At 47.8% G+C, this 27,437-nt stretch overlaps 1 protein-coding gene across 2 annotated transcripts in view; it reads right to left on the bottom strand.

The window, feature by feature from the left end:
- The window catches only part of Arhgap39 (Rho GTPase activating protein 39), a 105,331-nt gene that overhangs the window by 6,218 nt on the left and 71,676 nt on the right, over window positions 1-27,437 (bottom strand). Inside the window, exons 4-7 of one of the 2 annotated variants that reach the window (XM_028870991.2) lie at window positions 16,883-16,969; window positions 8,429-9,782; window positions 6,991-7,552; window positions 509-601 (exon numbers count right to left, since the gene is read on the bottom strand). In XM_028870991.2, the coding sequence (XP_028726824.1) occupies window positions 509-601; window positions 6,991-7,552; window positions 8,429-9,782; window positions 16,883-16,969 (2,096 nt within the window). The remainder of the gene's footprint in view (window positions 1-508; window positions 602-6,990; window positions 7,553-8,428; window positions 9,783-16,882; window positions 16,970-27,437) is intronic. The other variant, XM_028870993.2, reaches the window with a different exon arrangement.

Consider the following 27,437-nt stretch of genomic DNA (forward strand, 5'->3'; position numbering starts at 1 on the left):
CAGGGCTCACGGGAAGAGCAAGGATGCTGGTGGAAGACAGCAGACAGAGAAACTGTGGACTTCAGAAGGCCTTGCTGGGGCCACCATGGGAGAGGGAAGATTCTCTGACCATACTAGGGTGGGCTTCCCTGTCCCCAAGAGGTACTAGGCTAGAGGACAGAACTAGGGAGGCACTTGCCACAAGACAACCAGCTCCTCCACCTGTGGGCCTCACCCCAGTGACAGGCCCACTCACTCACCTGGGGGTGATTCCAGGCCTTCATAGGTTAGTCCACCAAGAAGCAAGTTGTGGATTGTCGTGGGTACTGCCAGAAGAGGTGCGAGGGGCATGCACCATTTCTCTAGGGTCATTTTGGCACCCTAGACCTCCGGCTTTTGCTTGCTTGGGAGGCCCCAAGCCTGAGGTTAGTGTCCCTCCCCCAGCCCAGAAGCGGTTAGAGAAGGCCAGGCGGCCATGGCTGGAGAGCGGAGCGGTGCAGAGGCAGCGCCCAGGCTGCAGAGGCCCTACCATCTGGCTCTTCAACATAAGGCTTGGGTTTCTTTCTCAGTTTGGACTTCTTCTTACTGTTCCTTTCCAGAAGCTCTTTTATGTGCTGTGTCACTGGGGAGCAAACAGAACCGTGAGGACCACAGGACACAAGCCAGAAACCACTGCCCATGTGGTTCCTACACTCGGTGGCAAGAAGGCCCCTGGGCCTGCTGGGGTCTGTCCCATCAAGCCGATGGCCACGTGTCTCTGGGGCCAGGAGGCTGGGGCACCTCTGGAGTTAGATGAGCAGAGGGTGGAGGGACGGACGCACTGATCGGGGAGATGAGGTGCTGATAAAGCCTGGGTTCCTGAGCTTGCGTCTGCTCCACAGACCCACCTACTACAAAGTCAACAGAAATGGGTGAACGGCGGTGACTGGATTGCCACTGGGCTCAGGTCATGCCTGTCAGCTTTCTGCGCTGGGAAATTACCTTATCCCCTTCTCCCTTCATGTACTCTTTGGAATATAGTCATGAGGGAGGAATGTGTTAAGGATATTTATTTCATACTTTTGTTTACGCTTTACCACTGGGAAGTTTTCATCAGGCTCATGTTCCTCAAGAGCTCCCTTTCTCTCCCTCCCCATGCCTCCATTGTCAATACTGGTGACTGAACACAGAGGTTCAGTGCAGGCTAGGCAAGCACTCGGACACTGAGGGACAGGTCTAGCCCTCTTTTACTTTTTTTAATTTTTATTTTTTCAAGACAGGGTTTCTCTGTGTAACAGCCCTTGTTGTCCTGGAACTCACTCTGTAGACCAGGCTGGCCTTGAACTCGCAGAGATCCACCTGCTTCTGCTGGGATTAAAGGGGTTGCCACCACCGCCCGGCCTCTCTGGGCCTCTTTTACCTTCTTGTATGCTTGTTTTGTTTTTTGAGACAGCCCCCCCCCTTTTGGCTTTTAAGAGTTTATTTATTTTATGTGCATTGGTGTTTTGTCTGCATGCATGCCTGTGTGAGGATGTCAGATCCCCTGGAACTGGAGCTACAGACAGTTGTGAGCTGCCAAGAGTGTGCTGGGAATTGAACCCCGGTCCCCTAGAAGAACAGCCAATGCTCTTAACAGCTGAACCATCTCTCCAGCCCCTTGGTTTTGGTTTTTCAAGACAGGGTTTCTTTGTGTAACTCTGGCTGTCCTGGAACTCTCTCTGTAGACCAGGCTGGCCTCGAACTCAGAAATCCCCCTGCCTCTGCCTCCTGAGTGCTAGGATTAAAGGTGTGTGCTACCACCACCTGGCCTCTTTACTTTTTGAGACAAGATCTTATTTAAATTGGTACAGTTGGCCTTGAACTCTTGATTTTGCCTTAGCATCCTGAGTAACTTGATCTAAGACTACACTACCAAGCATGGCTATACATATTTCCTTTTTATTAACTTTGGGTGCTAGGGACAGAACCCACAGCCTTGTGAATACCAGGCAAGTGTTTTGCACTGAGCTATAACTGCAGCCCTTGAATCTTTTTTTTTTTTCCCCGAGACAGGGTTTCTCTGTGTAGCTTTGCGCCTTTCCTGGAACTCACTTGGTAGCCCAGGCTGGCCTCGAACTCACAGAGATCCGCCTGCTTCTGCCTCCCGAGTGCTGGGATTAAAGGTGTGCGCCACCACCGCCCGGCCAAATTTTTTTTTTTTCTGACCACAAAAGTAATAATTTGTTGGAGCCTATGGTTACAGAGTTTTAGAATCCATGGTGAAATAGCAAAGCCATGGTGGCAGGAACAGGAAACAGAACACAAACGTAAATAAGCCCAACCCACAGACATACTTCCTCCAGCAAGGCCATACCTCTTAAGCTCCCCCAAACAATACTATCTACTGAGTACCAAGTATTCTCATTCAAATCACAGGTATTTCCATTTTCTAGTATTTTAAATTCTGAAATACTAAACTTCAGAATCCTAAAGTTTTCATATGAGAGCTCATCGTGGTTTGAATGCGAACACGCCCTTGAATATTTGAGGTCTTGAATTTTTGAGCCCTTGCTGTATAGCTCCGGGCTGACCTCAAACTCAAGATCCTCCAGCCTCAAGCCTTCTCTGTGCTGAGATTTACAGACTTGTGCCGGTACCCCAGCCACCTTCCATATCCTCCACACTAGGATGAAAGCAACCATTTCTCAAAAGGACTATTCTTTTCTTCCTTTTTCTTTTAAAGTACCAGTTATTTTTCTTTTCCTTTTTTTTTTTTTCTTAAATTTACTTTTTTAATGTATGAGTGCTGTCTGTACAGTTGCAGGTCAGAAGAGAGACCCAGATCCCATTATAGATGGCTGTGAGCCACCAGGTGGTTGCTGTGAATTGAACTCAGGACCTCTAGATCAGGCAGTGCTCTTAACCTCTGAGCCGTCTCTCCAGCCCCAGAACTATGGTTTCTTAGAATGAAAAATTATAGTTAGAAACCAGAAAAATGGGTGTAATGTATGCTTGTTGCCATTACTTTATCCTTGCTTCTAAGGGTCTCTCAGCTGACAGAGCAGCAAATACATGTCCCTAGGTGCACATACGCCTCTCTAAACACTTCTGCAGTTATTGAGCTGTGTCTTTTCAGAGTACATATGAGTTCATACTAATGATTACACTTTAACCCATAACCACATACATCAGTCTACATGACTTCTGCTCTCTGTCTGCAGCCTGTATAACTGGCTGTATTCTCCACTCTCTTAGGGGCAAGATGCTGAGGACTGAGCTCAGAGACACACATGCTCTACCACCAAGCTACACTTAAGCTCCTCATTCTCTTAACAATATCTCATTGGACATCTAATTTTGATAGTTCAATTTTCCAATGGACAGTGTTTTTGGTATTATGTAAAAGTTACTGCCTAATCCAGGAAGACAAAGACTTTCTCCTATGTTGGAAATTTTATAGTTTGGAGTTTTATGCTTTGGTTCATGACTTTTTTTTTTTTTTTTTTTTTTAAGACAGGGTGTCTCTATGTAGTCTTAGCTATCCTGGAAATCCCTCTGTAGACCAGGCTGGCCTAGAGATCCATTTCCCTCTGCCCCTGAGTGCTAGGATTAAATGAGTGTGCCACATGCCTGTCTGGTTTATGACCCATTTTGAGCTAATTTTTTGTATAATGCAAAATGAAGGTTGGGATTAATTTCTTCCATGTTTGCAAGTCCAGTTCTTCTCAGCACTATTCAAGAAAGACCTCCCTTTCTTCAATGACTAGCTCTTCCACCTCTGAGGAAAATTGACCTGCTTTTGAGTGGGACGGTTTCTGGGACCTCTGTGATGTTCATAGATTACCATCTACCTCACATAGACCAGACTTGATTACTCCAGACCTGTAACAAGCTAGTGGTGGGAGGCCCTCCAACACGCTCCTCCTCTTCTTCTTCTTCTTCACTAATTACAGATTCAGAGGTTTAGTTATTATCAGTGTGACAGGGAGCACAGAAATGCTTTCCTTTGGAGAGTTGCCTTAGGGGCTGGAGAGATGGCTCAGAGGTTAGGAGCACTGGCTGCTCTTCCAGAGGTCCTGAGGTCAATTCCCAGCACCCACATGGTGGCTCACAACCACCTATAATGAGTGTTCACTTCTGGCACGAAGGTGTGCATGCAGGCAGAACACATAATGAATAAAGAAATCTTAAAAAAAAAAAAAAAAGTTGCCTTGGTCATGATGTCTCTTCACAGCAGAATAAGGTCTAATTTTAAGGACTTTTTTAAAAAAAGGTGTGTGTGTGTGTGTGTGTGTGTGTGTGTGTGTGTGTGTGTGTGTGTGGTGTATGTTCTTGTGGGTGCGCGTATCCACAAAGGCCAGAGGCCAGAAGCATCAGGTCCCCTAGAACTGGAGTTATAGTTGGTTAGGAGCCACCAAATATGGATGTTAGGAATTGAACTTGGGAACTCTGCAAGAACACTATACACTCTTAACCACTGAGCCACCTGCTCATGTCTTGTTATTTTGGGGATTGTGTCTTGCCATGTAGCTTTTAACTATGTTAGAGTTATTATGTTGACCTTAAATTTATGATTGTCCTGCCTCAGTCTTCCAAGAGCTGAAATTACAGGCGTGTACCACCACAGACATCTTTTCACCATCTTTAGCTAGACACTGGAAATTCATTCATTCATTCATTCCCTCCCCCCCCCCAGCTGAGGACTGAACCCAGAGCCTTACGCTTGCTAGGCAAGCACTCTACCACTGAGCTAAATCCCCAACCCCATCTTTCTTAAAACTATGGAGTAACAAGGGCTGGAAAGATGGCTCAGAGTTTAGAAGAGCTGGCTGCTCTTTCAGAGGGCCCAGGTTCAATTCCCAGTACCCACATGGCAGCTCACAACTGTTTGTAACTCCAGTTCTAGGAGATCCAGCATAGATCACACAGACATACACATAGGCAAAATACCAATGCACATAAAATAAAAATAAACAAATTACTTAAAAACATATGGAGTAGCAGCCTGGCAGTGGTGGCACATACCTTTAATCCCAGCACTCGGGAGGCACAGGCAGGCAAATCTTTGAGTTCAAGGCCAGCTTGGTCTACATAGTGAGTTCCAGGATGGTAGGGCTACACAGAGAAACCCTTGTCTCAAACACACAAACAAAAAAGAAACAAACAACAAAACAAAACAAAACAATTCAATTCTGTCTCTGCCTCCTGAGTGCTGGCATTGTAAGTGCCTGGCTAGGACCCATGTTCTTGAACAATGCTGTTTAGGCCTGTTGAAAAAGGGCTGACCAGCTTGTATGTAGAGGCCTCTTCTGGGCTCCAGGCCAAGCAAAGCTCTACACAGGCTAACTTGAGGCAACCCAGGGATGGAGATGAGGGTTTTGACAGTGAGAGCAGCCCAGGCCCCACAGCCTAGATGCAAGCCACCTGTTGGTTGCTTATCATTTAGAGTCCAGAGGTAAGGCTTTATGAGCCTTAAATGGGGTGCTGTCAAGACACAGACCCCAGGCTAAATCCATTTCCTTCTTTTGTGTAAGCCGGGACAGTACAGGTCTAACACACTGGGAAAGAGGCGTCTGTGTGAAGGGCAGCATCCCAGAAGGTCCTACAGAAATGGCCCAGTTACATTCTTCCTGGCCAGCTGACCCAGGGATTCCTAGGCCTCTGACCATCTCCCAATCTTCATTTGCTCACTCTCTCACTCAAGTTCCCTCTTTGGTGTGTGTGGGCCTCATACTGCACTAGGAAGTGAAGACACAATCTTCATAGCCTAGAGCTCAAACTGACAGGCCCTTAGAAGAGGACAAGGAAGCGACCAATGAGGTCAACAAAATACAGCTCCCAGGATTCCCCCTACTTCTAGAAAGGCTTAAGAGGACCAAAGCCTGGGGTTCTTGAGTTCCCCACTAAAGCCTATGGTAGTCCCAAGCTGCTTGGAACCTGATTTTAGTCCTCCGTGTAAGTATGGGAACATAGACCACATGCCAAGCTACACATCTGCCAGTACTTATTCCAAAAAGAGTGTGCCTGGGGCAGAAATCACATGGATTCTGAAATTTCACTCACAACTGGCTGAGGTACTGCATCGTACCAATGCTTTGCACACCTTCTCCAGGAGGCTGCTCAAGCCATGAGGTTTCTGCCCTGTCCTCATGTGTACACATTAACCCCACAGCATTGTGAAAACGGCTTTCCCCATACCTGCTGGGGACAAGGCCTAGAGGCCCTGAACAGAAACTCAGTTTCTAGTCCAAGATGGGCTCTTTTCCTCCCAGGGAGCAATGTCCAGCACTGTGTGATCTAGCTTGCAAGCATGTGTGTGTTTGAGCATGTGGGTGTACATCTAGACATCAGTTCTGTGGCTACATTACACAGGTACTTAACAACTGCTGAGGTGGAAGACGACCACACAGCTACCTATGTTCTGCCGTGTGGTCACTCCAGCTAGCCCAGGGCTCAGAGCAACTACCCAGCATACAACTATGGCATATCTCTGGGGACCTTGTACTTGGCCCCAGGCAGCCATGGGATCTGTGATAGTACCACCTTCTGCCCTCACAGGGCAACTCAGCTCATAATGGCCACTAGCTGGGAACTCCCAGACTTAAGTGATGGGCATGTGGGCTGGAGCTTGGTGGCACATCCTGGTCACTGTGTTCTTCCTTGCTTAGGCCATTGGCCCAGACCCTACACAGAAGATGGCCTGAGCCTCTCCAGGCATCTTCTCTAACAACAGGGTAACAAAACCGAGTGCAGTAAGGGTACAGGAGCTTGACAATGCCTGCCCCTAGCCACGGTAGGTTTGGAGCAGAGTGGATACACAAGGCTCTACGTCTTATCTCTGCCAGGCCTGCCTGGGCTCTTCCCAGAGTTCAGGTAGGATTCTCTGAGGATGCCCACAAAGCAGAGGATAAGGGGTCTGGGGTCTTCCAGGGGACTGTATATCTTTTTGGAACTGGCCGGTGTTACCCAGCATGGCTAGGAGCCCTCTCCATAGCCCTTAACCTCAGCAGCAGCAAAGCTGGGGTGCTGAGGGTCCCACATGCTGGGCCTTACCTTTGGTGTCATTAACGGGGTCCATATGCCGGTAGATATAGCCCTCTAGGTAGGAGTGGAACTTGGGGGTAGGTGGGAAGAAGGCCAGGCAGATGGCCATGAGCTCCCAGCCACGGGCCAGGCTCTCCAGGCGGAAGTTCTCTGTGGTTTGCCGGCACAGCTGGATGTATAGCTCATCCCGTAGGCCCTGTGCGCTCCAGCCTTTGGTGGCAATCTCCAGGGCCACGTGCAGGGGGTCTGCCTTGGCCCGTCTGTCGCCCATGTACATTTGGATTAGCTTGAAGATTTCACAGGCCTCTTTCTTCACATGCCGGTCACTGGTCACGATCATGGGTTTCTTGATGGATTCGCTGCTCCAGGCCAGCATGTTGGCTATGGACACCTTTCGCCGGAAGAGACCCTGGGTGTGCTTGTTGAAGTGCTTGGAGGCCCAGTTTTCGATGTCCGTCTCGGAGGAGGGCTTCCGCAGGGTGAATGTGGGGAAGACACAGCTGGAGCTGGGCACTGCACTGCGGTTCTGCCGGCTGCTCTCAAACTGCGCGCAGGCACCGAGGTCCTCAGACTGGGAAGGACAAACGGGACTGGGCCATCAGAGGGTGGCTGGGCAGGCAAACAGGCCTAGCAGGACTAGAGCCCTAAAAGGTGTGAGCCAGCCAGGGGAGTCTCAGCTTGCCCAGGAGACATGACCAAGAGGCTGAGGACAGAGTAACAGCCCTGGTCTTGGTTCTCAGGAAACCTGACTGTGGGTGAGGGAGGTACATGACATCTTCGATGGGGATGCCATCTCGACACCTTTAAGGACGCTAGCATCCACCTCCTATAGGCAAAGCTACTAAGCTACCAGCCTCATTCCTACCTCTGCATGACCCCGTGACCCTAGTGCTGGAGGACCTGGCTCTTTTATCACTTGTCTGCAGCTTGACCCTGCAGGTCCCCCCCCTCTGCCTATATAACCAGAGCCCATCCTCTTATTAAGGGAAGCATTGTCCCTGATTATTCTGTTTCCCACAGCCTAGAGCAGGTCTCAGAAGCCATATGGGGACCCAAGACAGCTGCTGCTCAGAAATTACTGAAGCCGTCCCCAGTGGGTGGAGATAAACCTGTCACACCATCTTGAGGAGGCCCCTGGGTTCTAACTCGACCCTCTGTAGGCTCTGGTGCTGCTGGGCAGGAGCAGAAGACCAGCATGGATAATGGAGTCAGTCTGAAGCAAGACCGAGAATATCAGTGCCAGGATTCCAGAGGGCAGAGCCGTGGAACTATGCCCTCCAGCCTTGTGTGGCATCCTACAGTGGTACCTCACTGACAACCGGTCACGGGGCCTTAGACTCAGGCTCTAAAACCCCCAAAGGTCACACCCATGCCATGGGTTCTGCCCTGTGATGACCCGATGTCTGGTGGGCCCAGAGATCCCATCCACCCTACCCTGTGCCCTCACCTGTGAGGGGTGGAGGTAAGGCTCCGGAGAGGCCAGGTTGGTCTGCACAGAGATGCTTTTTTCCAGCAGGATCTGGGGGAAGCCCAGCTTCTCAAAGGTGCTCCGCTTCCAGTGTTTGCTGTCCTGTTGAGCCAGTGCCTCATCCTCACTGAACGCTCGCACCACGGGCCCAGGCATGGGCAGGGGGACAGCGCCGTCACTCTCATACCCGGAGCCATCTTGCTGCGAGTCCCAGCTGCCCCTCTGCTTCATGTGGAAATGGGCCTGCTGTGCTTCCCAGGCCAGCCGGGCCTGCGCCAGGAAGGGCTCGGGTGTGCCTCGCACTAGGTCTGCCTCAGCCTTTACTGGGGTAAGGCTGGACCTGCATGGAGAACGCTCTTCAGTCAGAGGCTGCTCTCCTAGCAGGTCGCCAGGACCATCAGTGGAAGAGGTGCTAGGGACCTGGCACAGAGATGGCTTTCTGTTCTTCCTCTTACGAGTGCCTGGGGAGTAGCCTGTGGAAGACATGGTGTCCTGCTGACTGGACCAGGACATGGCATCCTCCTGGGCTTGGGGCAGTGGTGTGGGTGGTTGGCTTGGGCGTGACTCGGGCCCTTCCATGGTGCTATAGTCTCCAGACCTGACCCCCAGGCGCTGGTCTCTCAGCAGGCAGGGGCTAGGCTGCAGGGAGTAGGTGCCACCACCTGGGTTGGGTGCATACTTGTGCCTGGGTCCAGCTCTAAGCTTGGGGCTGGAGCCTGCCTGCTCCACATACACCAGCTGCCGGACGTACTCCTTGCCTACAGGACTATATTCCAGGCTCAGGAAGCGCTCTGGGCACTTCTGCTTGGTGCGCATCAGCTGTTGGCAGGGTGACGTTGGGGTCTGTTTGGTAGTCTGCAGGAATGGGTGGGGCTTTCGGCCTGGTGACCTCTGTGGTGAGCCAGTCTGGTAGGGGCTGTTGGCTTCAAACTGCACATCCATGGGGGGTTCATCATAAATGGGGGCCTGGTACTCCACTGGAGGCTCCTCATAGAGTGGGGGCTCATAGCCATAGCGTGGGGAGGAGGGCTGTGAGTCACTGGAGGGCTTTCGGGGTTGTATCAGCAGTGGTGAACAGTTTCCAGAGGGCTCAGCCCTCCTAAGAAAGGGTGACGGCCGCCTCTCCGGAAAGAAGACAGTGCCATCAGTGTCGGGGACAAAGGTCTGCAGGCTAGGGGAGTGCTGGCTGCCAGAGGGTCTGCGGTGATGCCCCCCCAGCTGGCTGTCTGAGGGGTAGCCATTGCCTTGGGGAGTGAGGAAGCTGGGTTCGCGGTCAGCAACCTTGATGAGCATGCGTTCCTTGTTACCAGAGTTCCATCGCAGTGAGGAGGTCCTGCGTGGAGAGCGACACCCAGTTATTGGCAGAGTTAAGTCCAGCCCCACCATCCAGCCTGAGAGTTTCCCAGCATCTTCCTCCTTTTGGAATGATCTTGTGCTCTGTTTAGAGGTCTTCCACCTCAGAGCTGTTTCTTGCTCAGTCTAATACCAGGCAGACAGCGGCTTCTGGAGCTGCCAGTCAATGGCTCAGGTATCAGAAGAGCCCAGCACCACAGGGCCCGGTTTTGAGAGAAGGCTCCTGTGATTCTCCCTTGCTTTGGTCCCCCAGTCACCACTTTTACTTTGACAGAAACATACTTGTTTTTCCCTCATCTCTTTACGAATACCTGTATCAGGTCAAGGGCACTCACAAAAGTCATAATGCTTCAATCCTGGTCCCTTACCAGCAAGGTCACAGTGAGTATCCAGCATCTTCTGCTTACTGATGAAGTAGGTGTCACTGCCCCTAGGGACATCAGACACAACGCTCACCTATGTCCTGTCCCACAGGCCTGAGGTCAGGAAGGGCCCTGCACCTCATGGCTATGCTTGAAGTAGCAAGAAGCTGGACCTAGAACAGTGTTCCACGAAAGAGGTTTCTGTTCTCCCCCCAGACCGCGGAGTGTGACCCTCTGACTAGGAGTTCCGCACTTTTCGATTGTCATTGGATAATCTTGCATGGTTTTTTGAAAACTAGCTATTGTGATTTCAAATATCACATTTACTTTGTTTCTCCTCTTCTGGGACTCTAGTTACAATTCACTATGCACCACACTGTTTTCACAAGATCTAATCTCTCACCTCTCCATCCTTCAGAGTTTCTTCTCCTCTGTCTTCTATTTATCAGTGCTTTACTCAACAATGCTGTCTGCTTGTTTAGAAAGGCTGGGTGGCTATGTCTGGAATTTGAGATCCTCTGCCTCAAGTGCTGAGATTAGACGTGTATGCTACTACACTCATCTTAATCTATTTTTTTTTATGTGTATGGATGGGTGTTTTGTCTGCATACTTAGCTGTACAACATGCACATGCAGTGCCTGTTGGGGCCAAAAGAGGGCAGCAAATCCCTAGTACTGGAGTTAAAGACCCTTGTTAGCCACCATATAGGCACTGAGAATTGAACCCAGATCCTTAGGAATAGAAACAGTCTCAAGATTAACCTGCTTAAAAACCATTTTGGAGCTGGAGAGATGGCTCAGTGGTTAAGAGCAGTGTCTGCACTGCCAAAGGACCTGGGTTCAATTCCTACCACCCATACGGCAGCTCACAACTAACTGTAACTCCAGTTCCAGGGGATTCACTGCTTTCTTCTGGTCTCTGCAGGCACCAGCCATATATATGGTGCAGATACTTGCATGCAGGCAAAACACAAATACAGAAAAGCAAAAAACTATTTTTGTCCATTCATGGTACTATAACAAAGTGCTGAAGGCTGGGTGGATTAATAACATATTTAGGCTGGGTGTGGGAGTGCACATAATATCCATCCATTTACCAGCCAAATCCCAGCACTTGGAAGCAAGCCCGTTCTACACAGTGAGGTTCTGTCTTGAAATATAAAGGAAAATGCATGGAGATGTGGCCAATGAAAAGTGCTTGCTTACATGCGTATAGTTCTAGGGGTGACTCCCAGCAACCCTCCCCCAACAAATGCAGCAAACAAAATCTGTGACACCAGACATGCATCTCTACACCTGAAACTCTTTTAAAATTTTTATTTCATGTGCACGGGTGTTTTGCCTGCATGCATATCTGTGTACATGTGCATTCATGCCCGAGGAGGCCAGAAGAGGGAATTGGAACTGAAGGTCCTCTGGAAAAAGAGCAAGTGTTCTCAACCACTGAGGTACCTCTTCAGCACCTGATGGTTTTTTTAGACTGGCTTAAATCTTAGTAATTCACCATCATCACCATTTGATACCCAGGATAAGTTGACTTCTTGCTGAAGTGTGCTATATGAACTCCCTCACGACAGTCAAGGGTGGGTGAGGAAACTTACACAGTGAGGTGACCCTATCGTTTTCTGTTCTGACACAATCTTCTTCCCTCCTTCCTCCTCACTTTCCCTTTTTTGAGACAAGATCTCATGTAGCCCAGGCTGGCCTCAAACTTGCTATGTAGCTGAAGTAACACGGAACTCTTGATCATCCTGCTTCCACCTCCTAGGTGCTGAGATTACAGGCCTGTGCTACTGTACCCAACTTATTATTACAATTTAAGAAGTGGTTAAGGACCTTGAAAGCAGGATAGTCCCACATATAATACCCACCCACTCACCTGCCAGATACACATGACCCTGATCTCCTTCAAATTGTTTAAGTGTTCATCACTCTCAGATGACAAAATGTCTGAAGAGTGACAATAAGCGGGCCCCAGTCTCCCACAGTCACTTCTTCAACCACCTCATCAACAGCTCTTCATTTCTTGAGCGACTTTCCTTTTCCAAAGAGTTAATGCAGCTCAATCACAAACAATTTCTGAGAAAGGCGGCTTACATTTCTAGGTCTGTTCAGTTTATTCCAGGTGAACTGACACGTGCCAATGAAGACCTCAGTGCTGTCACACAAATCAGGCCTGGGTGAGACTGCCCTGCTTTGGCCCAGACCTGTCCATGCACATTTCCTCAGGATGCTCAGTCACCTGCTGTATCAGCTGCAGGAGGTGCTGCCTCCCCCCCCTCCCTCAGTGAAGTGGTGTGACCTGGTGTTTGCCTCCCCTTTCCCTCTCCCCGTTTCAGGAAAGAAAAGGAGGAATCACACATAGTGTTGGGAGGAACACTACACCCCCCAGCCCTCTCATGAATCTACCTGACTTTATGATTGTCATTTAATATCTTGCACATATGTATTATTATTCATTAAAGTGATTTTCTGGTAACTCTAAAATGTATACACGATGATCTGTTTATATTTATTATTTTAAGTATTGTATTTGTTTTTGAGTGTTTTGCCTGCATGTATGTATGTATGTGCATCATGTGTGGGCAGTCCCTGTGGAGGTCAGACAAGGTTGTCAGACTCCCCTATAACTGGAGTTCTGAGCTGCCATATGGGTTTGGATTCTCTGCAAGAGCAGCAAGTACTCTGAAGTGCTAAGACATCTCTCCAGCCTCTTTGTTTTATTCTAAATATTTTTTCTATTTTATTTTTGAGATTTTCATCTGAGTACTGTATTTACATGATTTCACTCCTCACTCTCCCCTTACCAACTTGCGCTCCCAGATTCATCCCGTTTTTCAATTATTGTTACACACACATATACACACACCCTGCTAAGTCCATTTAGTGTTGTTCATATGTACATGTCTTTAGGGCTGACCATTTGGGATTGGAGAACCTATCAGGGAGCTTGCTTAGAAGACTAATTCTCCCTTTCCCAGCAGCAATCAATTGCCTGTAGTTCTTTGTGCTGGTTGTTTTTTTGGTTGTTGTTGTTGTTGTTGTATGTTTGTCATTTTGTCACAAACTAGGTTCATATGGGAAGAGGGAACATCAATTGAGAAAATGTCTCCATTAGACTGGCTGGTAGGCAAGTCTGTGAAGACATTTCTTGATTAATGACTGATGTCATATGGAACCATAGGCAGGTTCCTTCTTTGCAGACCTCAGTGCTTCTCCTGCTTCTCACCTGTAATTATAGTTTCTCTACCCCAAAGGCTGAACTCCCTGTGTTCCCATCTTTCCAATGCTCATCCTTGAATGCCCGCCCATGTTGTAAATGGGCATTGGCTTGCAGGATGCCATTCCGTCACACTGCCCCCACATTCTGCTACCTTTCCTTTCTAGAACTGCTGTTTCTCTCTCCCTGTGTTCGCCTCTCTGTGACTTCTCGTCATAAGAAACCCAAAGCTGGTGCCAAGATGAGGATTAGAAAGACAAGAACCACAGACTGAGGTGCTAAGCAGTAGGACAATGGCACACATTGGGCACTTCTAACTGCAAATGCTATTCCTGGGCCAGGAGCAAGTTAGCAAGCTTTCTGCACCCAGGAAGCAGAAAACACTGTATTCACTTTCTCTTGAACTGTGGGCAGCTTCACTGCCTGGGGGTTGGTCAGCTCTGACTCCTTCATAATTTGTTTCACAAGTGCCTGGATTTCTTGCCATTGCAGGTTGTGCTGATCTGTGCTGTGCAGGACAGCTTGTGAGATCAAGTACTGGGCTCCCTCAGGCACAAGGTAGGGATTCTAAGGCCAGAGTGCAGTCCGCCGGCTCCTGTCTCCTGCAGCAACCCTTGCTGCAGGTCATCAGGGTTGGTGCCAGCTGGGTCACTGGCTCTACTCTCTCATGCCCAGCCATGTGGGGTGATACCTTGGCCTGGAGGAAGCCTTTCTCGGGGGCACTCACTATTCAAGAATCATTTGGAACTTCTAGAACTGAGTGACTCTGCCCATACCTGTGTGTTGTACAGGCTCTAAGGACAGCAAATTCCCCTTCTCTGGAGCCAAGATGATCAGATGAGGATGCATTCTCAGCAGAGAGGATCAAGTGCATCTCTGGGTGAGGCCTGACCCTTTTTCTAGCCTTCTCAAGAGGTATTCAGTCACCAAGTCACAGAGATCCCACTAAAGCAAACCTCTGGCTCTAGGGCTCTTGCAAAAGCACCAATATCCTCTTGTGATCCTACCTCTTCTCCAGATGTCACTGGTGTTTGTGCCAAGGTCTCAGTGACCGGGCAACAATAACAGAATGGGTGTTGAGTGTGGCTTTTCCTTGTTGGCATTCATGGTTATTCCATCATGGTCTTGGAGTAGAGTAACAATGGCTTGGTAGCCACAGCAATGGGATAAGTAGAACAATACAGTGATAGGTTGATATATGGGAATGGTACCCGTTTTTTTGGGGGGGGGGATAGGGTCTCATGTCCATAATAGGACTATTAAGAATCCCTAGTAGGAGGAAAGGGGAGGGTCATAGGACTCTGTCCTGGAATCCCAACCATCCCTCCCATTGCTCTTTTCTGTTTGCCCTCCTACTGCAAGGGATCTTAGGAAATGTGAGAATATATAGGATGTGTGTGGGGCTCAATGACGAGCTTCCATGAAGTCATCATTCATGACGTGGTAGACTTTGCAGTGATGCACATGTTCTGGGTATCTTATACTCCTGTAAGTAAGCCCATAAACTCACATATTCACTCAGGTAGATTTGGGTGGACTCCTTCCCGTGGTCGGACAGACAGAAAAGCAATACAACAGGGGGAAGGTCGGGCTGCCTTATGTGAAGCAGCCTCCAGTCCGAACCTGAGACCAGACCATCTCCCCTGCTGAGGGACAGGACACTTGCCAGGCTGAATCAGACATCAGTAGCCTGGGCTGGTCACTGGAATGCAGCAGAGCCCAGAGAGTCTCCTGGTTTAGAAATGTAGCTGTTGGCTCTGTGCTGTCCAGGTCTACCTGGGAGACCATATGGGGTTCTAAAAGGAATCTCCAATGATATCACTGCGAGCAGGGAAAAGGAAGTGACTGCCAAAGACGATGAAAAATGCAACACAGATAGTAGCTAACAGGGCTGGAGACCTGGGGGCAAACAGCTGGAGGACTTTGCGGAGGGCCTTTAGGCCTTTAAAGCGAGGCTGGTCATGTCAGCTGGGGTGGCTGATGCATTTTTTAGGGCTGAGAGTAGCTGAACTGTTATCGTGGGGACTGACGGGTGGAAGGACCCCTGAGTGGCTTGCTTCTCCCATCTGCCACCCATACCTAAGGGATCCAGAAAGGCCTAGAGAGCCTCTTCCGTCTCCTGGGTCTTGTGGCTGTAAGGGGCCCTGCTTCCCTGAAAATGCTACAGGTATTTATTTGCAGATAGATGGTGATGGGCACGTTACTAATGAGGCAGCCCCCTGATTTAGAGGGGTAATAGCTCCCCGGGGGTGGCAGGATTGTGGCAGTGCTTGCCAACCAAAGGCTTGATGGGCACATCTGCCATAAAGAGTGCAGCTCTCTGGCCCACTGCCGTGTTTGAAGGGTGGGTCGTGGAGAGTCTCAAGCCTTGTGGCCAGAGCTGAGATTTGATCTGTTCCCATGTAGGTAAGTATCTACCAGACTGTACTGCTGATGGGGTAATGAAGCCCAGGGAGACCTGGGACACACCTGTAGTTACATGGCCACATGAAGGACCAGGGCAGACTGATTCTCTTCCACATCTGTCTCTACTTAGGAAACGAATCAATGGGCTAAACTCTCAAGGCCTGTCAAGTTGTTCAACTTCTTCCCCAGGACCCACGCTGTTCCTGGTGCTCTGTGATAAGGACCCTGACCACCCTCAGGGATAGTACGCTGCTTTATGCCCTAGAAGTGTCCCACAGGAAAACAGTCACCAACAAAGAAGGCTATAGGTGTCTGCTACCTTTCTGTCTGAGGACTTGGGGCCGAGAAGCCAGAAGCTGCTTCCTCCCTATGACTACCTTGGGTCTCCTGACTGGGCCTGGCAAGTGTTCTCAAGGACGTGACCAGTATTGCACAGGTGTGGAACACACATTAAGGATCCCTCATATGCTGTGGGGTGTTCTGTATGTTAAATGTGTTGCTCTGATTGGTTAATAAATAAAACACTAATTGGCCAATAGCTAGGCAGGAAGTACAGGCGGGACAAGGAGAGAGGAGAATTCTGAGAAGTGGAAGGCTGAGGCAGAGAGACGCCATGAAAAGTGAGATGTAAGGTACCGGTAAGCCATGAGCTACGTGGCAATTTATAGACTAATAGATATGGATTAATTTAAGATATAAGAACTAGATAACAAGAAGCCTGCCACGGCCATACAGTTTGTAAGCAATATAAGTCTCTGTGTGTTTACTTGGTTGGGTCTGAGCGACTGGGGGACTGGCGGGTGAGAGAGATTTGTCCTGGTGGCGTGGGCCAGGCAGGACTGGAAAAACTCCAGCTACACTCACACCTCATCCTTCTGCCACAGGCTGAGGAGAGCACCAAGGTTCTTCCAAAATGGAATTCCCAGTGAAGTTAGGGCAATTCTGAGTGTCCTCTGCCCACACCCATGGTGCTGGTGGTCTTTACAGACTCTCCTGGTGCTCCTATTACGTCTTACTCAATCAGATCGCCAGCCCACCCAGGAACACTCAGCGGATCAGCGGACAGGTGTGTCCACCATCAGGCAGGTCTACCTGTAGTGCAGCAGCTGGCCGTCAGCACTGTAGTCCCGGTAAACTTCATAGTCCTTCTCCAGGAGCACACCCGGCGGCGGGGAACAACTAAACAGCAGAACGAAACAGAGCTGAGTGTAAGTGCAGGACTTCAAGCACACAGAGCTGCCCCTCCTCCCCCTCCCACCCCCAGACGAGCTGAGTGGCACTTCATGCATTCCTTCCCTTCTTCTCTTAGTTACAGACAGGGTCTCACGCTGCAGCCTAGCACTCACGGAGATCCATCTGCTTCTGCCTTCTGAGTGCTGGGATTACAAGTCTGTACCACATGCTCCTATGTTCCTTTCTATGGCCTAAGCAAGAATTTCCTTCTGTCCTATATCCATCTCTTCTGAGTAAGAACGGCCACAGCATCCTGCCTAGAGGCCACGGAACAGGCAGGCCAGGGCACCAGCCCTGTCCTAGAATGGGACTAATCCCAGAGATAGGATTAGTCAGAGTTTCAACCAGGAATGACAGACAACCAGGGGAGACATGCTACAGAGACTTTGCAGGGTACTATGACTGTCTGACAGCAGACATGAAGACACTGGAGAGAGATCTGAGGCCGGACACCTAAACAGGTGATTATCCCTGTCAGCTATCCAAAGGCAGGTGATCAAACTAATACCCACTTGTGATTAAGATGAGGCTTTAGTAGTCTAGAAGAAGGAACTTATTTATTCTGATCAAGCTTATCTATACTAAACTCCAGGCTTTCATAACCCTCAGGCTGAAAGCAGACCCACGAGAGTCAACATGGTAACGTGGATTCTTGCCACCAGTATGTAATACGGTTTTGGAAGGCTAGCCAGCGCAGTAAGTAGAGGGGAGATTGGCTGATTTGGTGTTTGGACGAAAGATAAAATTCATCCTTAGGTGTCAGTCTTTATTATTTTTTGAGACACGGCCTCCCCATGTAGCCCTGACTTGTTTGGAACTTGCTATGTGGCCCAGGCTGACCTCAAACTCACTGAGCTCCCTTTGCCTCTGCCCCCCAGTGCTGGAATGAAGTGTGTGCACTACCACGCCCAGTTCAGGTGTCAGCCGTGAAAAGTAAAACAACCAACCAAAGAGTTACTGTAATATTAATGGAGACTTGTAATCTAGCTTTCACTTGAAAGGGTTAAAGAACAAGGGGCTGGAGAGATGGCCCAGCAGTAAAGAGCACTGCTTGTTCTTCCAGAGGACCCAGGTTTGGGGTTCAATTCCCAGCACACACACGGCAGCTCACAACTGTCTGTAACTACAATTCCAGGGGATCTGGCATCCTCACATAAACATACATGCAGGCAAAACACCAATGCACATAAAATAAAAATAAATTACTTTTAAAAAGTTGAAGAGCGGCATTATTAGGAAAATACTTATTACATATAATCATGAACAGTTAATTATAGAAGGATAAAAAATTATTCTGATGTCTTTTTAGACCTGTACTCCATTCACACACACCCCATTCATCCCTCAAATCACACTTCAGCCTGGATTTGAATGAAGACATGGCTTAATTCTCCTTGTATGCTTCCTTGGATCTAGGCAAGACACTGGATTCTGAACCAACAATGCTGGAAAATTTTCATCCCACCAAACATTACTAACACTTCACTTTTAGTGCTCTCCATTTTGACCCTGAAGATCCGTCTGTGAACATCTGAAGACAGAGGTAAAGCATCACCAGGATTCCTTACAGTCATCCTGGGTGGGGGGCGAACTCCTCAAGATGGGCTGTAAGATGCTAGAGCACCTGTGTAGAGTTATAGTTCTAAGATGGGCCTGGTCTCTCTTTCAGATTCATTACATTCCAAAAAAGAACACCCTTCCTTTACTGTACTCAATCACGTGCCTTCCACTCTCCTGGCAGAGCTCAGTAGAGACCTGTGAGGAGGTCCTTCCATCTGGGAAGGCCCACTGCCCTTTTGTCTTCAAACTCCTCCTGGTTCAAAGTACCGAAGGCCCTGAAACGAGACCTCCCTACCTGGGCTATCAAATGGCTACACAGGGCTGGTCTGTAGCCAGGCTTTACTTCCTTAAGCACACACCCACCTGTGGCTTTTCTGCTGTTGTGTTTTGTTTTTGTAGACAGGGTTTCACTGTGTAGCCCTGGCTGTCCTGGAACTCACTCTGTAGACCAGGCTGTCCTTGAACTCACAGAGATCCACCTGCCTCTGCCTCCCAAGATTGTACACAGAGTATAGAAGGAGACCCCACAGGCACACTTCATAAAGATGGACACAGAGTATAGAGACCTCACGGGCACACTTCATAAAGATGGACACAGAGTATAGAGACCTCACGGGCACACTTCATAAAGATGGACACAGAGTATAGAGACCTCACGGGCACACTACATAAAGATGGACACAGAGTATAGAGACCTCACGGGCACACTACATAAAGATGGACACAGAGTATAGAGACCTCACGGGCACACTACATAAAGATGGACACAGAGTATAGAGACCTCACGGGCACACTTCATAAAGATGGACACAGGGCCGGGCGGTGGTGGCGCACGCCTTTAATCCCAGCACTCGGGAGGCAGAGGCAGGCGGATCTCTATGAGTTCGAGGCCAGCCTGGGCTACCAAGTGAGCTCCAGGAAAGGCGCAAAACTATGCAGAGAAACCCTGTCTCGAAAAAAAAAAAAAAAAAAAAAAAAGATGGACACAGAGTATAGAGACCTCACGGGCACACTTCATAAAGATGGACACAGAGTATAGAGACCTCACAGGCACACTACATAAAGATGGACACAGAGTATAGAGACCTCACGGGCACACTTCATAAAGATGGACACAGAGTATAGAGACCTCACGGGCACACTACATAAAGATGGACACAGAGTATAGAGACCTCACGGGCACACTTCATAAAGATGGACACAGAGCTCCCTGTCTAAAGAATGCAGCACAGGGAGCTCACAGATGCTGAAACTCACCAACCAACACACATGCTATGTTTTGTTCACACCAACTCACACAGAAATTTGGTTCCAACCTAAGGAAAGGCAAAGTCTTGAAGAGGGATGAGGTAATGTGACTCCTGCCATGAGGGCGCTGCTGAGTTTCTGTGGGGGTAGAGTGCTCTTCAGAGATCTGTGAGAGCAAGGCCTTGCAGGGTAGGGCAGCTCCTTTGTCTCTCATGCCTTCGCTTTACCATGAACCAAAATAAGCCAGTCTCCTCCATGAATCACCCTGCTAAAAATACCTTACTATGGGAGTGAAAAATGGCCTGAGGCAACATACAAGAATTTAGTCAACAGCAATAGAAAATTAGGAAGACAGCAAGTATTCTAGAAAGAAGTCCCATGTCTAAAAGCCAAGAAAGCACACTGTTTACAGTGAGAAGGCAATGGCTAAATGTCATACAAAGCATGCTCTCCGCCTCTGCCTCCTCCGCCTACCCTTCGGATGTGTGCCATTACATCTGGCAGAATGCTGTACAATATTTCAAAAACTGCAAGAATATGTACCTGAAAATCATATTCAGTAAGAGATGACACTAGGGTGTTTTATTTTTGCTTCTGGATGGTCATGTATTTCCAAAGACTGAATGAATGAGTGACAATTATTAACAAAAGCTAGCTGTCAATATCTTCAAATATAGAATTATGATATATAGTAGAAAGCTAGAAAATAATAAATGAAGTATGTAAACATAACTCTAGGATACCTATGTCCATATCTGTTTCAGGCAGGGTATCCATCCTGTTATGTCTGGCTGGTCACTAAATGTCACAAGACCTTTTAGAGCATGGGACTCCGTCATCAGGCACCCTGCAGGTCCCCGTGCTCACTGCTGTGTCACACTGCAGCAGGGCACAGGGCACAGCACACTGTGTGCTTCCTCCTCCTTAGGCTCATGCCCCTCCTCTCCCAGGAAACACATGGAAAGCCATTCCACCTGCCCGCTACTCTAGTCAGTACTCCAGGACTCCATGTTTCTGAAGGCTGCTTCTAACATTGGCTCATACACTAAGGGCACTCGGGACCTTCAGGGCTGATGCTCCTTCTACATCCCACCTCCAGCCACCAGGGCCTAGGTAGGAGGAGTCAATATCGACCTGTCCTCTACACTTTTGCCAAAGGTTGGAACACATCTCATCTCCTCATTAATCACCGATGCCAGGTTAGCCCTGAGTTGGGGTAGGAGCACGAACAGAACAGTTCCTACTCCATGGGGAGTCTGCTAGATAACAAACCAGATCCTCAGGCATCCACGGGGTTAAGACAGGGAGCAGCAAAGGTCAGTAGCAGGGAGGTTTCAGGGAGAGTAGAATAGGAGTGGGAGGGGCCTGTCATAGCCTAGGAAATAAGCCTTACGGTGAGGCTGACAGGAGGTCAAGCCACATCTGGGGGCTCTCTGGGTTGGCTATTAAAAAAAATGGCTGCCTTGGTTTCAACAATTCTCGCTCATATAAACCCTCCTCTTTCTCACTAATTAGACTCCCAGCACTCCACCCGGGGCCTAGCCGTGGATGTCTGCATCCAGATTCCTCAGTCCTTGGATGGGGTTTATGGCACAACTATTAGAGTGTTTGGCCATCCCGTCACCAGAGTAGGTCAGTCCCGGCTGTCTCTCGACCATTGCCAGCAGTCTTTTGTGGGGGTATCTTTGTGGATTTCTGTGGGCCTCTTTAGCTCTTTGTTTCTTCCTTTTCTCATGTGGTCTTCATTTACCATGGTCTCCTATTCCTTGTTCTCCCTCTCTTTTCTTGATCCAGCTAGGATCTCCCGTTCTCTTTCCCTCGACCCTTGCCCTTCATTGCTCCCACTCATGACCAGGCTGTTCATGTAGATCTCATCCATTTCTCCGTGTCTTTCTTGGGGTCCCGTTTTCCAGGTAGCCTCACTGGCAAGGTTGGATAAAGCACAGGGACAAATAACCAAATGAATGGAAACACATGAACTATGAACCAAAGGCTGAGGGGCCCCCAACTGGATCAGGCCCTCTGAATAGGTGAGACAGTCAATTGGCTTGATCTGTTTGGGAGGCATCTAGGCAGTGGTACCAGGTCCTGGGCTCGTTGCATGAGTTAGCTGTTTGAAACCTGGGACTTATGCAGGGACACTTGGCTCAATCTGGGAGGAGGGGACTGGACCTGCCTGGACTGAGTCTATCAGGTCGATCCCAGTCCTCGGGGGAGACCTTGATCTGGAGGAGGTGAGAATGGGGGGTGGGCTGGGGGGAAGAGGAGGGGGGCAGGAAGGGAGAGAACAAGGAATCTGTGGCTATTATGTAGAACTGAATAGTATTGTAAAATAAAAAAAATGGCTGCAGTTTAAATCAGGGGTCAAGAATTACAGCCAATTTTAGTCTGCTTCCTATTTTTATAAGGCCGTGAGCTAAGAATGGGTTTTATATGTTTTAAATGATGGAAAATACTTTATGGTGTAGAAATTGCATGGTATTCAAATTTCTTAGCACAATGACTTACTCCTATACTGTATGTGGATGCATCTGTACTAAACAGCAGAGCTGAGCAGTCAAGAGAGAGACTCAACATGGTTCTTATAACTCATGTATTGCCCAATGGCAGAAAATTGCAATGATGCAGTTGTAGCTTAACAGCATTAGTATCTCATCATGATGTTTTATTATGTTTTAATATCAGAAATAATTATAACATCAAAACAGTAAAAGAAAAATGGACCCTAAACGTCATGTTCTTGAGCACAGTAAACTGGGTTGGATGGTTAACACCATGTTTATAACAGTGACATGCCGCAGCACTAAGAGAACACGTTAGCATTACTGAGCACATGTCACAACATTCTCAACTTATATAATGATCCCAGGGATTTTAAATGGAAGGAGAAACCGTAAGATGGACGATCTCATTATAGCACATTTACTGGACAAAAAAGAAGATCACCATTAGAAAAAAGAAAATTCTCAGTTTCTCTGACTTTCATGGGTACATGTATATAAGACCAGAGGTTGACATTGTGTCTTGCTGGATTGCCTTCCACCTCATAGTCTGAGACAGGGTTTCTCACGAAGCAGTGTGCATCACTTAGAATGACTGATCAGAGAGTTCTACCATCTTCATCTCCACAGCACCAGGGGATAGGTGTATTTGACCATGCCCATAGTTTTTATGTAGGTGCTAAGAATCTGAATTCAGGTCCTCATGCCTGGAGGGAGGCACTTACCAACTAAGCCATCTCCCCAGCCTGAGGGGCTCACTTCTTAGGTAAGCAAGAAAAGCTGATTAACTAATGATGAATTAATTAAATTGTATTGATTGCAGCAGCCCAAACAGTATGTCCAGCTATAATAAATTTGCCTAAGACCGTTAGCCTTTGGCACAGACAGTTTCTTCTATAGGTGAGGTCCACAAGGGACATATAGCAGTCACGTAATTCAATGGCTTTCTTTGTCTCCTGATGGTATAACATGTTACTGACACTGATCAATTTATCATGAGTCAGAGCTAAGCTTAAATAATAAGGAACTGCCCCCTATAAACTGTTTATGTAGAGAACTGCAGCAGAGACTATGTTCAAATGAGCCCAGTCCACCAGTTATCAATGTGATAAAATAGCAGATGTAACAGGAGGAGAGGGTTATTGGCTCATGATGTGGAGTTCTGCCCGTGATGAGCTAGGTCCACTGTGTCTGGGCTCTGGTGAGACAGAGCACTACACCTGAAAGGAGGTAGGAGAGCAGAGTTGTTCAGCTCTTGGCAAGGGATGGAAGGAGACACGTGCAAGGACCAGGAACAAGATATACGCTACAAAGCTGGTGGATGGTGGCGCACACCTTTAATCCCAGCACTCTTGTGAGTTTGAGGCCAACCTGGGCTACAGAGCGAGTTCCAGGAAAGGTGCAAAGCTACACAGGGAAACCCTGTCTTGAAAAAAACAAAAAAGAAAAAAGAAAAGGTATCTGCTTCAAGGAGAGACTCGCAGTGACCTAGGTCTTTAAACAGGCGCGCCTCCATTACTTCATTAAGTTGTGATTTCGTTCCTGGACTGATGCCCTCAGTGCCCTTGTAATCTAATTATCTGTCAACACCACCACTAGGTGGGGATAAAGCCTTCAACACATGAGATTTTGAGGAGAAACATGTCATACCCCAAAACAACACAGATAAACCACTAATTAAGCACAACCTGAAGTAAAAACTGCCAAAATGTGTTGCAAATAATAATGCTAAGGTTAAGAGTGTATTAGAGACTTAGGAGACCAATTAATAAAACTTGAGGAAATGTAAGCTCATGTAGAAATATAAGCCCAAGGTTGTTATATTTTTCAGTAGAAGGACTCTGAAGTAAAAACAAACTGAATCTACCATGAACTATGGAAATAACAGTGTCAACAACAAATCTCACTCATGCTCATGGACCTAGCTTTAAATATTTAAAAATTCCACTAAGATTTTCTTTTTTGTTAGAAATAAGAGCTAAGTATTCTTGACATGTCCTACCACACAGCATGCTAAAAGCTTGGAAGGAGTAAAATTATGATTTCTTATTAGACTAAGAGAAAACATTGAAATTTTCTGAATGAGAAAAAGTTTTCAGTTATATAGCCTAGGCTAGCCTCAAACTTGTGATTCTCCTGCCTCAGACTCTCAAATGCTGATATTAGAGATGTGTACCATCACACCCAGTATTGCTGATGTTTCTTTCTTTCCTCTTTTTTGGTTTTTTGAGAGAGAATGTCTCCATGTAGTTTTGGTGCCTGTCCCAGATCTTGCTCTGTAGACCAGGCTGGCCTCGAACTCACAGAGATCCACCTGCTTCTGCCTCCCTGAGTGCTGGGATTAAAGGTGTGCATTACCACCACCCAGCTTTCTTTTGCCACTTTATGGATATCTCTGTGTGTATGTGTGTGTGCATGTGTGTGGAGACCAGAGGGTGACATCTGATGCTGTTCTTGACCAGTGTTCACACCTTAACTTTTGAGAGAAGGTCTTTCACTGAAATGGGCTAGACATACTAGCCAGCAGGCTCTGGAGACATCTGTCTCCATGACCATGCTAGGTTATACTCATGCTAACTTATATATGCATGCCCATGCCTGATTTTGTTTTGTTTTGTATCTTGAGATAAGATCTCTCTATGTAGGCTTGGTTGGCCTGGAAACCACTCTATAGACCAGACTGGCCTTGAACTCATAGGAATTCTCCTGTCTCTGCCTCCTGAGTGCTGGGATTAAAGGCATATGCCACCATGCCTGGCTCCTATGCCTGGCTTTTTTATGGGTGCTGGTCTCCAAACACAGATCCCCATATTTTCGTGGCAGGCAGCTTGCTATCTGAGCCATCAACCAGCCCCTACCATTGGTTTTGATGTCAGAGAATGTCAATGCTTCTGTTCCTTGGAGCAGCCACACTGGCTACCTGCTGCTCGCATGGTGCCTTTGGAGCTCTCTCAGAACACAGCCCGAAGTGCCCTCTGCTGGGGCAGATGCCCTGCTTCATGTGTGGCATGCCTGTCCTCCTAGGGCAGCACTCTGCTTACACAGTGTTCTGCAAAGAGAACACCCAGTCAGCTGGACCTGGCCCAGAATGAACACAGATGGTGAAATTAGCAAGGGAAGGCACTAACGAGTAATTCAAAGTGTATTCCATATGCTGAAAAGGTTAGAAGGAAAAAAAAGCCGAATAGATTAAGATGACTCAGCAGATAGAGACATTCACCTGATGACCCGAGTTTGATTCCCAGAACCCAAGTAAAGATGGAAGGCGAGCATCCACTCCACAAGATTGCTTCTGACATCCACATGCACAATGTAGCACATGCATGCTACTCTTACATACACACACACACTCCAAAATAATAATAAATAAAGTTTAAAGAAAAAAAAAAACCCAGGCCTATCAGACAAAGTGTGACTGCACATGCCTACAATCTTAGGACTTGGGAAGCTGAGACGGAGGACCGCAAGTCCAAGGTCATCTTCTGGCTACATAATAAGTTCAAGACCAGTCTGGGTTACGTGAGACCCTGTCTCAATCAATCAATCAATCAATCATTGAATGTTGGGCTGGAGAGATGGTTCATCAGTTAAGAGTGCTTCCTGCTCCTGTAGTTAAGTTCCTAGCTTCCTTTTAGCAGCTCACAAGGGTCTGCAGCTCCAGTTCAAGGGAATCTGGTGCCCTCTTCTGGTCTCTGAGAATACCACACACACACACACACACACACACACACACACACACAGTGCACACATGCAGACAAAACATTCATACACATACAAATAGTTTTAAAGCAAAAACACTTCTTTAAGAAGTTATAGAGATGAACATTTCAATTTACAAAGTGGAAGATGTCCTGGGAGGGCTGCAGAGATGGCTCAGTAGGAAAGAGTTGAGTGGAGCTGGTAAAGGGGAGCTAGAGGAGGTGGCGCACACCTTTAGTACCAGCACTCAAGAGGCAGAGGTAGGCAGATCTCCGCAAGTTTGAGACTAGCCTGGTCTAAATAGTGAGACCCTGCTTTTAAAAAGAAGTATGTACTGCTTTTATAGAGAACACAAGTTCAGTTCCCAGTACCCACACTGGGTGGCTCACTACCACATGTAACTCTGACTCCAAGGGGATCCTATACTTGGTGCCTCCAGAGGCACTTGCATTCATATGCACATATTCAAACACAGTCGCTAATTAATAATAATAATAACAATAGGAGCTGGAGAGATGGCTCAGTGGTTAAGAACACTTGTTGTTCTTTTAGAGAGCCTAACACCAACACAGTGGGTCAAAACCATCTGTAACTTTAGTTCTAGGAAATCTGACACCCTCTTCTCATCTAAACAGAAGGAGAAATCTGGGAGGTGAGATCTAGGAAAGAAGAAGTAGCCAGAGAAGGAGGAGGACTCCAGGATTCAGCCACCCAGCTACACAGCAAGCCACAGAGTGAGAGTAAGATTTACAGAAGTAAGAGAATGAGAAAAGCCCAGAGGCAAAGGGTAGATGGGATAATTTAAGAAAAGCTGGCAAGAAACAAGCCAAGCTAAGGCCGGGCATTCATAAGTAAGAAAAGGCCTCTGCATATTAATTTGGGAGCTGGGTGGTGGGCCCCCAAAAGAGTAAAAAACAACAAATGACAAGAGTAGTCTTTGCCTAGCATATGCGAGGATAGCTCTAAGTTCATTTCATTCTAAGCATCACAAAAACTGGATGTGTTGGCCCATAGTATAATTCCAGTACTCCAGAGGTGGAGGCAGGAGGATCGTTCAAAGAAGAGTTGGTTCAGCAGTTAGAAGCACTTGCTGACCAGGCATGGGGGCACATACCTTTAATCCCAGTACTACAGAGACATAGGCAGGAGGATCTCTGTGAGTTCAAGGCCATCATGGTCTACATAGTGAATTCCAGTTCAGCTAGAGGCATACAATGAGACCCTGTCTCCAACAACAACCAAAAGAAGTAAAGTGGGTTGGAGCAGGCCCAATCTGAGCATCACAGTGCATACCTGTTATTTCAGCACTGGGGAGGCAGCAGGATCAGGACTGTGTTTGAGGTCATTGTGGGTTACATAGCAAGACTATCTAAAAACCTACACTAAGGGATATCATTCAGAAGTGC

This window comes from Peromyscus leucopus, chromosome 20, assembly GCF_004664715.2.
Source record: "Peromyscus leucopus breed LL Stock chromosome 20, UCI_PerLeu_2.1, whole genome shotgun sequence".
Taxonomy (NCBI): Eukaryota; Metazoa; Chordata; class Mammalia; order Rodentia; family Cricetidae; genus Peromyscus; species Peromyscus leucopus.